This window comes from Papio anubis, chromosome 5 (assembly GCF_008728515.1).
Source record: "Papio anubis isolate 15944 chromosome 5, Panubis1.0, whole genome shotgun sequence".
In the NCBI taxonomy this organism is placed as follows: domain Eukaryota; kingdom Metazoa; phylum Chordata; class Mammalia; order Primates; family Cercopithecidae; genus Papio; species Papio anubis.
Genome location: NC_044980.1, coordinates 171203094 through 171214663, shown reverse-complemented (window position 1 = coordinate 171214663; position 11570 = coordinate 171203094). Strand labels below are relative to the sequence as shown.

Genomic DNA, 11570 nt, shown 5'->3' with positions numbered 1-11570 from the left:
AGGGCCCACTTTCTGGCTCACAGAAGGCGCCTTCTAGCTCCTTCTTTGGGTGGTGAAGGGGGAAGCAAGCTCTCTTTGGACTCCTGTAAGGATCCTAATCCTATGCACAAGGGCTCCCCCTCATGACTCAGCTAGTCTTAATCACCTCCCGAGGGCCTCATCCCCTCACACCATCACATTAGGCTGTGGGGTTTCAACACATGAATGTTGGGGCACACAAGCATTCAGATGTGACACACTTAATTCCCAATTACTTTTCTCCAATGACTTCATTCCTTCCAGATCCCCTTGAATTCCAAAACTGTGGCTGTGTGAATTATTTGGGATTGGTATTGAAACAATTGGTCATTTTCTTTTAAATTTTTTTGGGGGGATATATGTGATAATTTACTACATTCATATAATTGGTAAAAATTAGATCAGTATATTTGGGATATCATCAATCACCTTAAATATTTGTCTTTTTTTTTTTTTTTGAGACAGAGTTTTGCTCTGTCACCCAGGTTGGAGTGCAGTGGCGCAACCTCAGCTCACAGCAACCTCCGCCTCCCAGGTTCAAGTGATTCTCCTGCCTCAGCCTCCCGAGTAGCTGGGACTACAGGTACACACCACCACGCCCAACTAATTTTTGTATTTTTAGTAGAGATGGGGTTTCACCATGTTGGCCAGGATGGTCTCCATCTCTTGACCTCATGATCCACCTGCCTTGGCCTCCCAAAGTGCTGGAATTACAGGCATGAGCCACTGTGCCCAGCCAAATATTTGTCTTTTCTTTATGGTCGAGACTGTCAAATTACTCTCTCCTAGCTATTTTGAAATATACAATAGATTATTGTAAACTATGGTCACCCTACTGATGTATCAAACACTAGGTCTTATTTCTTTATCGAACTGTATATTGGGACCCATTAATCAATCTCTCTTCTCTCATAATGTTGAAAATAGAAGCAGCTCTAAACCATGGTGAAATCCACTCCCTTTATAAGGTATATACTGGACCATTAGACTTGAACATTGCAGGCTTTGCCCTAGAGAGGGGCCCTAGAAAGAATCCTGGGCTAGAATGGAGGACCAAGTCTCCTCAGGGTTTTCTCTCCTGTGTTCCAGCTCACGCTTGTGAAGGGAGTGACTTCTGTAAGCCCAGTGCATCACACTGTGGGGCAGGTGAAGCACCCTGACACGGGACCTTGCCCGTGGACGCCCTCTGCACACCTGCCCACAGGGCTTGCCATGCGAGTGTGCCCAGGCTCGCTCCTGCTACTCCTCAGCAATGGGTGGACAAAGCAGCAGCCCTGAGGACCTGTCCTGGCCTCTCCTGTTCTGAGTGGACACGGCCTCTCCCTCAAGGCTGAGATCCAGAGAGGAAGATGATGTCCTCATGGAATCTGTTCTCTCAGGTGCTCTCTCCTGCGTCTTTGGCATGGGGAGGGCTGGGCTCTGTCTGCACAGTGGAGTCACCCTGTGTGTTTGTCTCCATGACTTCTCTCTTCTCTGACCTCTCAGCTACTACTTCAGACCCTCTTGATACCATTTAGGTGAAAATTTACATGGGCCGGGCACAGTGGCTCATGTCTGTAATCCCAGCACTTTGGGAGGCTGAGGCGGGCAGATCACGAAGTCAGGAGGTCAAGACCAGCCTGGCCAACATGGTGAAATCCCATCTCTACTAAAAAATACAAAAATTAGCTGGGTGTGGTCGCAGGCGCCTGTTATCCCAGCTACTCGGGAGGCTGAGGCAGAAGAATTGCTTGAACCCGGGAGGCGGAGGTTGCAGTGAACCGAGATGGCGCCACTGCACTCCAGTCTGAGCAACAGAGAGAGACTCCGTCTTGAAAACAAAGAAAAATTTCCTGGGTGTGGTGGCTCACGCCTGTATTCCCAGCCCTTTGGGAGGCTGAGGCAGGCGGATCATGAGGTCAGGAGTTCAAGACCAGCCTGGCCAATATGGTGAAAGCCCATCTCTACTAAAACTACAAAAATTAGCCGGGTGTGGTGGCGTGTGCCTGTAGTCCCAGTTACTTGGGAGGCTGAGGTCGAAAAGTCGCCTGAATCCAGGAGGCGGAGGTTGCAGTGAGCTGAGATCATTCCACTGCACTCCAGCCTGGGTGACAGAGCGAGACTCCATGTCAAAAAAAAGAAAGAAAGAAAGAAGGAAGGAAGGAAGGAGGGAGGGAGGGAGGGAAGGAAGGAAGGAGTGCCATGTATTCTCTCCCAACATTTCTTTCAAACTCCCTTGTTGCATGACACTTAATCTCTCTTAGATCAATTTCCCTTTGTCATTAGGGAACCTGAAAAGACTCCATTTTGATTTGCAAATAAAACACTTCCTTGGTACATCAGAAACTACTACTGGCTCACCCTGTCCTGTTTCTTTTCTTTCTTTCTTTCTTTTTTAATTATTAATCCAAGGAGGTTCTTTGCAATTTTTATTAGTTTAAAAAATATTTGGCCAGGTGCAGTGGCTCACGCCTGTAATCTCAGGACTTTGGGAGGCTGAGGTGGGCGGATCACCTGAGGTTGGGAGTTTGAGACCAGCCTGACCAACATGGAGAAACCCCATCTCTACTAAAAATACAAAATTAGTTGGGCATGGTGGTGCATGCCTGTAATCCCAGTGACTCTGGAGGCTGAGGTTGAACCCAGGAGGTGGAGGTTCCGGTGAGCCGAGAACGCACCATCGCACTCCAGCATAGACAACAAGAGCGGAAACTCGGTCTCAAAAAAATATATTTTAATAATAAATATATGTCTATAAATATGTAATACATAAATAGGTATATTTATGTATTTAAATATATATAAATAGGTATATTTATGTATTTAAATAGATATATTTATGTATTTAAATAGATATATATTTTTTTGAGATGGAGTTTCAGTCTGTCACCCAGGCTGGAGTACAGTGGCATGATCTTGTCTCATTGCAACCTCCACCTCCCAGGTTCAAGAGATTCTCCTACCTCAGACTCCCAAGTAGCTGGGATTACCTGCATGTACCACCACACTAATTAAAAATATATATATATTTTAAAATTAATCCAGGGAAGCCTGTCCAGTGTCTGACCCGTGCAGATCTTCCTTCATGCAGACACACCCCATTACCTTACACTTCCGTTACTTTCAGTCACTCCCCCAGTATTCTACCCTGTTGCCCTTCTAGTTTCCAAAAATCCAGCCAAAATTCATCATATATTAATTTTTTACACTGAAGCATTGAAACAGTATCCCCTAAATTAGATGATTTTCCCAAATGTTTAAAACTGAACACCTGGCCGGGCATGGTGGCTCACACCTGTAATCCCAGCACTTTGGGAGGCCGAGGCAGGTGGATCATGAGGTCAGGAGATCGAGACCATCTGGCTATGAAACCCCATCTCTACTAAAAAAAATACAAAAAAATTAGCCAGGCGTGATGGTGGGTACCTGCAGTCCCAGTTACTTGGGAGGCTGAGGTAGGAGAATGGTGTGAACCTGGAAGGCGGAGCTTGCAGTGATCACGCCACTGCGCTCCAGCCCGGGCGACAGAGCGAGATTCTGTCTCAAAAAAAAAAAAAAAAAAGCAAAAAACAGAAAACAAAAAAACTGAACACCCATGTTTCCTCACCCTTGAAAAGACAAGCAGCCCTGAAAATGTGTGAAAACCGTTTCTTTTAAATTCACGCCCTCCTGTCTAATACATCTCAAAGCCCAAGAAGGCTTTCCTAAGACAGGCCCCAATCTCCTGCCCTGGGCCCCAGAACCGCCGTGGCACTTCTATCTGTCGTCGGAAATAAAACGGTCCCTGGCCTTCCGAGTCTCTTCAAGCTCAGCCTCTCAGCCTGGATTGTGCATCAGACCCACCTGGGACCCTCCGAGCTCCTGGTGCTCAGGATCACCCTGGATGGCCACACTGGAATCTCTGAGAAGGGACTCTCAGGGTGGTCACACCCTCTCTTTGGAGTGCTAGCCTGCAGCCTGGGCAGTTCTAATCTAATCTCCCACCTCCCAGGGGCCCAGTGAGGTGGGGCAGGACCAAGGTGGCCCCTGGACTCAGTGTAGTTCATGGCAAAGCCCATGGCACTCCTTTAAGGCAAAGAGCTCATGCTTGACTAGTGTTAGAACCACCAGAGGACTTTTCACCACACAGTGACCAGCCCAGGATAACTGAAGTTGTACGACTGGAATTGGCCTTTGAGAAAGCCTTCCAGCGGATTCCATCGTAGAGTCAGGGCTGGGAAGCTGTCCTTTCACGGGATTCACCTGTAGACACGATCCACAATTTCCCTGAATGCATAGGCCAGTGGGAGAGCTAGACTTGACCAGGGAGTTGTGTTGAAATGTACTGTGTCCAAGTTGAGGACAGCATGGTGAGGCAGCGCCTGTGAGGAGTGCCAGGGTTGGAGAAGGCCTCCATGCCCAGGGCGACAGGGGCCTGCAGGAGGAGCGGGCCTGCTGGGTGACTGGTGATGGGAGCAGAGCAACAAGCAGAAGCAGCAAAGGCCGCAGGGCCATGCAGTGCCCAGTGTGTTCAGGAAATGGGAGAAGCCTGGAGCCCGGACAAACAGAGACAATCGGCTTGATCTGAAGCTGCCCCACGGCCATGGAATGAAGAATGTCTGCCCCGAAAAGTCACAGAGACAGGCTTGGGTGCATACCGAGGACAAGATAAGCAGGGTCCCCATTAGAATGCAACAGCTGTGGCCCGTGGAAGGAACCTTGATGCCTGCACTATTTTAATTTCAGCATGAATAAAAAGTCAGTTAATGGTACTTATTTAGAAAATAGGGTATCAGGCCGGTTGCGATGGCTCATGCCTGTAATTCCAGCATTTTGGGAGGCCAAGGTGGGTGGATTACCTCAGGCCAGGAGTTCAAGACCAGCCTGGCCAACGTGGTGAAACCCTTCTCTACTAGAAATACAAGATAAGCCCGGTGTGGAGGCACACGACTGTAATCCCAGCTACTTGGGCGGCTGAGGCAGGAGAATTGCTTGAAGCCAGGAGGCAGAGGTTGCAGTGAGCTGAGATTGCACCACTGTACTCCAGCTTGGGTGAGAGAGTGAGACTCTATCAGAAAAAAAAAAAAAAAAAAAGAAGGAATGAAAATCGGCTGTCAATCATTTCTGATTGAGAAGAAGCTGTCATTGGGAATAAAGAATTCAGGAATTATTTCTGCACTTCTGTTTTTGAAACAGCCTGGATGCAGTTGCTATTTATACCAAGGCAGAAACCCTGAAGATGAGTTGAATGGGAGGTGATGCTGGGGGTGAATACGCTGAGTGGAGGCTCCTGCTAGATGTAGAGCTGAGATGCCTAAAGTTTCTATTTGCCTCCAACAAGACAGAAGGCTCAAGCCTGGGGAAGAAGACGATGTTCATTAACATTTGGGGGAGAGGAAGGAATAACTGGTCAGATTTTTGTCTCAGATGGTCCCTGAGGCAGAGTGGGGGTGTACTGGACAGGCCCAAAGTGGGAAGCACAGAGAACAGTTTCCTGGACATATGGGCATCCGGAAACGGAGGCCTGAAATGTCTGTGGAAATGAAGAGAATGTGATATTTTTAGACAACATGGAAAGAAGCAAAGATTAGTCTTAAGCCAATACACATGGAGTTTGTTCTGACTTAACAGGGTACCACTAGGCCAAGCATGGTGGCTCACACCTGCAATCTCAGCACTTTGGGAGGCCGAGGCAGGAGGATTGCTTGAAATGAAGAGTTCGCAATCAGCCTGAGCAACGTAGTGAGACCCTGTCTCTACAAAAAAAAAAAAAAAAAAAAAAAAAAAGCCAAGCATGGTGGCACAAGCACCTGTAGTAATCCTAGCTACTTGAGAGACTGAGGCAGTAGGATCACTTTAAGCCCAGGAGTTTGAGGCTGCAGTGAGCTATGATCATGCCACTGCACCTCAGACTGGGCAGCAGAGCAAGACCCTGCCTCTAAAAATAAAACATGGGTAGAAATAAAGTACCAATCACTGTAAAGCCCCCTTTCCTGTCTTCTCAGATGCTGTCATGAGCTAAAAGCCATGAATCAGGATTGTGTCGAGTACAGTGGAATCAATCCCAAGAGTTAAGATTTATTCTGAGGGGCATCCCTAATCCTGGACTGCATCTGAGATTCTGAAGCCAAAAACCAACCTAGGAGTTGTTTCCCTCCCATGCTGGGTACTCAGCACCCTCCTTCTCGGTCCCCACCATCACTTACTTTCCCAAACTATTAACCACCCTCCAATATCCCTCTCTGCTTCCTCACTTCTGTATATGCACATCTCAAGTCTGTCCTCTTGTAAGGAGAAAACTCTGTTTGCCTCTCTCCTCCCTTCCGTAAACTCCTTTTCAATCTAAGCTTCTCAGAGAGGGTCCTACATCCATAACTGCCATCCGTGACCATCCATTCACCCTCACCCAGCTGAAGCCCAGTCTCTTCCCCGAATCCTCACATCACAGTTAATCCTCAGAGGCCAAACCCCAAGGACGTCGCTGACCATCAGCGCCAGCTCAGGGGGAAGGGGTGATCTGTGGGAATGTAACAACCCGTCCCTTTGCCTTTGGAGATGCTGGGCTCAGAGAGCCTCAGAACCCCTGCCGAGCTGATCTCCAATCTCCCTGTCGCAGTTATTCAATCATATTCTAGTCTGGATGAAGGGATTTTGCAGATGTGATTAAAGTACTAAATTAGTTTATCTTTAGTTAATCCAAAGTCTCAAGGTTGGGTGGGTCTAACCCAATCATATTTAAGATATTTAAACATGGTCGATCTGCACTGGCTTCAGAGACCTCCAGAAGCAGAGAGAAGCACACACGTTTCCACACTCCGGCTCCCCCTGACTCTCCTAGGTTCGGTCAGCGGAGACTAAGTACCAGTGTTCCGCCAACCCAGGAACAGAGCAGGCCCTGCAGGCGCAACGAGAAGACAGACCCCCGGGAGAGCACTCAGGAGGAAAAATGGAGGTAACTTTAAGGCAGCCCGATGCCTGTTTCGTGGGAGGGTGGCTGGGGTTGTCTTTCATTTCATCTCACAAGAATTTTTGCAGCCATTGAAATGTACGCTGTTCCTTTTTATTTTATTTATTTTTTGAGACGGAGTCTCGCTCTGTCACCCAGGCTGGAGTCAGTGGCGCGATCTCGGCTCACTGCAAGCTCCAACTCCCGGGTTCACGCCATTCTCCTGCCTCGGCCTCCCGAGTAGCTGGCACCACAGGCGCCGCCACCACGCCCGGCTAATTTTTTTTGTATTTTCAGTAGAGACGGGGTTTCAAAGTGTGTTAGCCAGGATGGTCTGGATCTCCTAACATGATCCACCCGCCTCGGCCTCCCAAAGTGCTGGGATTACAGGCATGAGCCATCTTACCCTCGCAGGTGCCCGCTTCCTCTATATCCTCAGCCACAGGCGTTCTCTAGTAGCTGTTTTGAAGTCTAGCTCCACTGATTCCACCATCTGTGTCATTTCTTGGTCTCTTGATGGATTTTCTACCAGTGGTGAATTGTGTTTCTCTGTTTTGTTGTATGCCGGGCCATTGAAGGTAGGAGGCCAGCCCTGTGCATTTTACGTGATTAGGTGCCAAATGCTTCGTGTTCCTTTAACTAATGTTGGGCTTTTCTTTGTCATGCAGTTAAATTATTTGGAATTAGATTGATGCTTTGGGGGATCGTTTTGAATCTTTGTTAGTTGGTATGAGAAGAAACTTTGGTCTGTGGGTAATTTGACCCCACTGCTCAGGCCCTGCTCTCCTAGCACTCTCTTCAAAGGCCCTTGGACTAGGCAGACTTTTCACTCCAGCTGTGGAGACTCAGATTCTTCACCGCCCAGAGTGACCCCAGGAATTTTTCAGCCTGGTCCTTTCTGGCGGTGCTTTCCCAGCCCAGGCAGTTTCGTCTCATTCATGCTCTGATCTCTCCTTGAACGGGGGACTTTCCAGTAGATCCACAGAGCTCTCTCCCTTCCCTCTCTCCACCCTCTCCCCAGTACTGCTTCTGTGTCCTATACTTGCCACTGTGAGGTCCAGCAGACTCTCCCGAAGTTCTCAGCTCAGGAGAACACATACGCTCTGCTTGATTTCCCTCTCCCTGCTCTCCAGCCTGGAAACTGGATGCAGGTTTGAGCTGGGTACTTGTAGGAGCCCCAAGTCTTGTTTCCTGCCTTCACTCCACTGTCCCATGCGCCCTTGTCCAGTGTCTAAAACCCCTGGGTTCATGTTGTTCGTCTGGCAGTTTACTTTTTAAATACAAGGGGAGCCAGTCGCAGTGGCTCACGCCTGTAATCCCAGCACTTTGGGAGACCAAGACAGGCTGAGACAGGCGGATCACTTGAGGTCAGGGGTTCGAGACCAGCCTGACTAACATGGTGAAACCCCGTCTCTACTAAAGAAACACAAAACATTAGCCAGGTGTGGTGGTGCGTGCCTGCAACCCCAGCTACTTGGGAGGCTGAAGCAGGAGAAGCACTTGAACCCAGGAGGCAGAAGTTGCAGTGAGCTGAGATTACACCACTGCACTCCAGCCTGGTGACAGAGCAAGACTCTGTCTCAAAAAAAAAAAAAAAAAAGAGATTCTAATATGTAAATATTTATCTTTTTTATTATTATTATTAGAAAGTAACACTTCCCACCGAAACTACCAGAAACATCCAGAAAATGAAGCAGAAAAATGCAGCCCAGGAATCAGAAAAGGCCTCAGGTATGGTGTCCTCAGAGTCTTATATGTAGTAGAGAAAATTTTCCAGCCCACCTCCGTCTTCTCGAGTCTGATATGCTCATCCCAGCCCCAAGAGGGGGCATGTCAGGGGATTCCAGGGCTGCCCTCAGCATCCCCCAAGTTCCCTGCCCACAGCCCAGGTGACAGTAAGAGGCCCCACAGGGGTGGGATGTGAGTCCCACATCAGAGGAGCGCTCCCAGGCAGCAAATACACCATCACACCCTGTCAGTATCCTCTGAGACATTTTAAGGAAGTTGAGCAAGACCCGGGCGCTCAGGTGCCTCCTTGCCTGTCCCAGTAACCGGGTGTGTCAGGCATCAGGACTTAGGCAGATACCGAATCTCTGACTTCTCATTTGAGGTCCTATTATCTCCCGTAACTGAATAAAGTCAAGTTCGGACCTGTCCGTGTAGAGGCAGCATCTTGCACGTGTGCAGGTGAGTTATGCCAAAGTACATCCATATTCCTCTTTCCTTCCAGTCCGGTCAATTAAACCTTGGAGTGACCAGGAAATCCAGAGTTTCCTGCAAGAATGGGAATTTCTTGAACGTGAAGTGTACAGGGTGAAGAAGAAGTATCACGTAGTATCAAAAACAATTGCCCAGCGTCTCAAGCAGAGAGGTATGAAGAAGAGCTGGCAGGAATGTCTCCAGATGTTAATAAGCTTGCAGGACTTATACTTCACTATTCAGGAGGCCAACCAGAGGCCAAAGTGCCTACCCTTGCCATGTCCTTATGGCGAGGCCCTGCACAGGATTCTGGGATACAGATGGAAAATCGGCGTCTTCTCAGGTTTGTGTGTTTTGTATTCATCTTCATAGTCCTTTAGTGACTGCCATTGGCTTCCCCCACCCCACCCCCACCATCCTTGTGCCCTGAGTAGAGCAGAGAATGACGAGACAGGCCCCTGCCCAGAGCCCCTGGCACACAGCACAGGGACTTGCTGCTCTGACGGGCTACCTGCCTCTATTTTTCCTTTTTGTTCTTCCCCAAAGTAATAATGCTGAGGACTTTGTTCAGGGACTTGTTCAGAATGGACATGGCCCCGGGGCTGGGTGAGGTCACAGGCAAGGATCCAGGTACAGGGTGGGTGATGCCCTCACGAGCCCTCCATGTGTCTTCTGTCTCTCTCAGGTCCTCCCTGTGCAGATGCGGTTGACCTCGCACCTCCCGAGCACCAGCCCCAGGCCTGTGGCGTTCCCATAGCCGTTCAGGAGCCGACGTGGGCCCCGACACCTGTGATCTATGTGGAAAATCCTCCGGTACCCGAATGGGAGCCCTGGAACACGAATGGTCATGCTCCATATATGAATCCTGCTTTTCCCCCAGCAGCCCCAGTCCCCCTACCACAGTGGGCCATCTCTACTGACTGATCCAGATCTTGAAGACAATTAGAATCTGGATCCTGATTCTTCAGAAAGACTGAAAAGTAGCACAATCTGTGTGTATTAGTGCACGACTCCTTCCCCTCCTCACCTGGTGCAATGAGAATAAATGTGAAATAAATGAACGACCGTGACCTCATCCCTTTCTGGCTTGTGCTTGTGGCTTGGGTTGAACCTCCAATTGTAGAGACACCACGGGACAGGGAGGGGGCTCAGCCCCCCGGTGAGCTGGGACCCATCCTTTCATTCCTGCATCATGCTTCCTGCATGGAAGCCCCTTTGTAGTAAGGGACAACTTTTACCCCAGAGGTAACTGCTCAATCCTGCCTTCATTTCCTGGCTGTGTGACCATAGAAGCCTTTTTTTTTTTTTTGAGATGGAGTCTCACTTTGTTGCCCAGGCTGGAGTGCAGTGGTGTAATCTCGGCTCACTGCAACCTCCACCTCCTGGATTCAAGCAATTCGCTGCCTCAGCCTCCCGAGTAGCCAGGATTACAGGCACCCGCCACCATGCCCAGCTAATTGTTGTATTTTTAGTAGAAACAGAGTTTCACCATCTTGGCCAGGCTGCTCTTGAACTCCTGACCTCAGGTGATCCACTCTCCTTGGCCTCCCAAAATGCTGGGATTACAGGCGTGAGCCACTGCTCCCGGCAGAACTTTTATTTCATGTTTCTGAGCCCCCAGATCCTCATATTAAAATTGAAGCTGATATCTTACTTCAGGAGATAGTTTTTGGATAAAAACACATACCTGGCATAATCACTCTGTGTGACGTTCATTTTCCCCCATTTCTCGGTGGTCTCATTGAGAAGTGAAGCCAGCTGGCTTCTGGGTGGGGTGGGGACTTGTAGAACTTTTCTGTCTAGCGAGAGGAGTGTAAATGCACCAATCAGTGCTCTGTGTCTAGCTAGAGGATTGTAAATGCACCAATCAGCATTCTGTAAAAATGGACTAATCAGCAGGACATGGGCGGGGCCAAATAAGGAAATAAAAGCCCGCCGCCCCAGCCAGCAGTGGCAACCTGATCACATCCTCTTCGGTGTTGTGGGAGCTTTGTTCTTTCTTTGTTCTCCACATTTGGGTCTGCACCACCTTTAAGAGCTGTAACACTCGCCGTGAAGGTCCGTGGCTTCATTCTTGAAGTCTGTGAGACCAAGAACCTACCGGAAGGAGAAACTCTGGACGTATCTGAAGGAACAGACTCCGGCCACACCATCTTTAAGAGCTGTGACACTCACCACAAAGGTATGCGGCTTCATTCTTGAAGTCAGCGAGACCAGGAACCCACCAGAAGGAATAAATTCCGGACACATTGTTATTATATTTTTTTGAGACGGAGTCTAGCTCTTGTCCCAGGCTGGAGTAGGGTGGCACAATCTCGGCTCACCGCAATCTCTGCCACCTGGGTTCAAGCGATTCTCCTGCCACAGCCTCTCAAGTAGCTGGAATCATGAACCACCACATCTGGCTAACTTTTTGTATTTGTTAATACATGGAGACGGGGTTTCTCCA

General features: G+C 48.9%; 1 protein-coding gene across 1 annotated transcript; it reads left to right on the top strand.

Moving 5' to 3' along the window:
* The first annotated feature begins 679 nt into the window (after window positions 1-679).
* On the top strand, window positions 680-10196 carry LOC101009530. The gene is made up of 5 exons (XM_021940044.1): window positions 680-1397; window positions 6815-6928; window positions 8569-8653; window positions 9153-9464; window positions 9807-10196. Exons 1-5 carry the CDS (start codon window positions 1368-1370, stop codon window positions 10043-10045), a joined length of 780 nt encoding a protein of 259 aa, XP_021795736.1. The 5' UTR covers window positions 680-1367; the 3' UTR covers window positions 10046-10196.
* Window positions 10197-11570: the final 1374 nt, after the last annotated feature.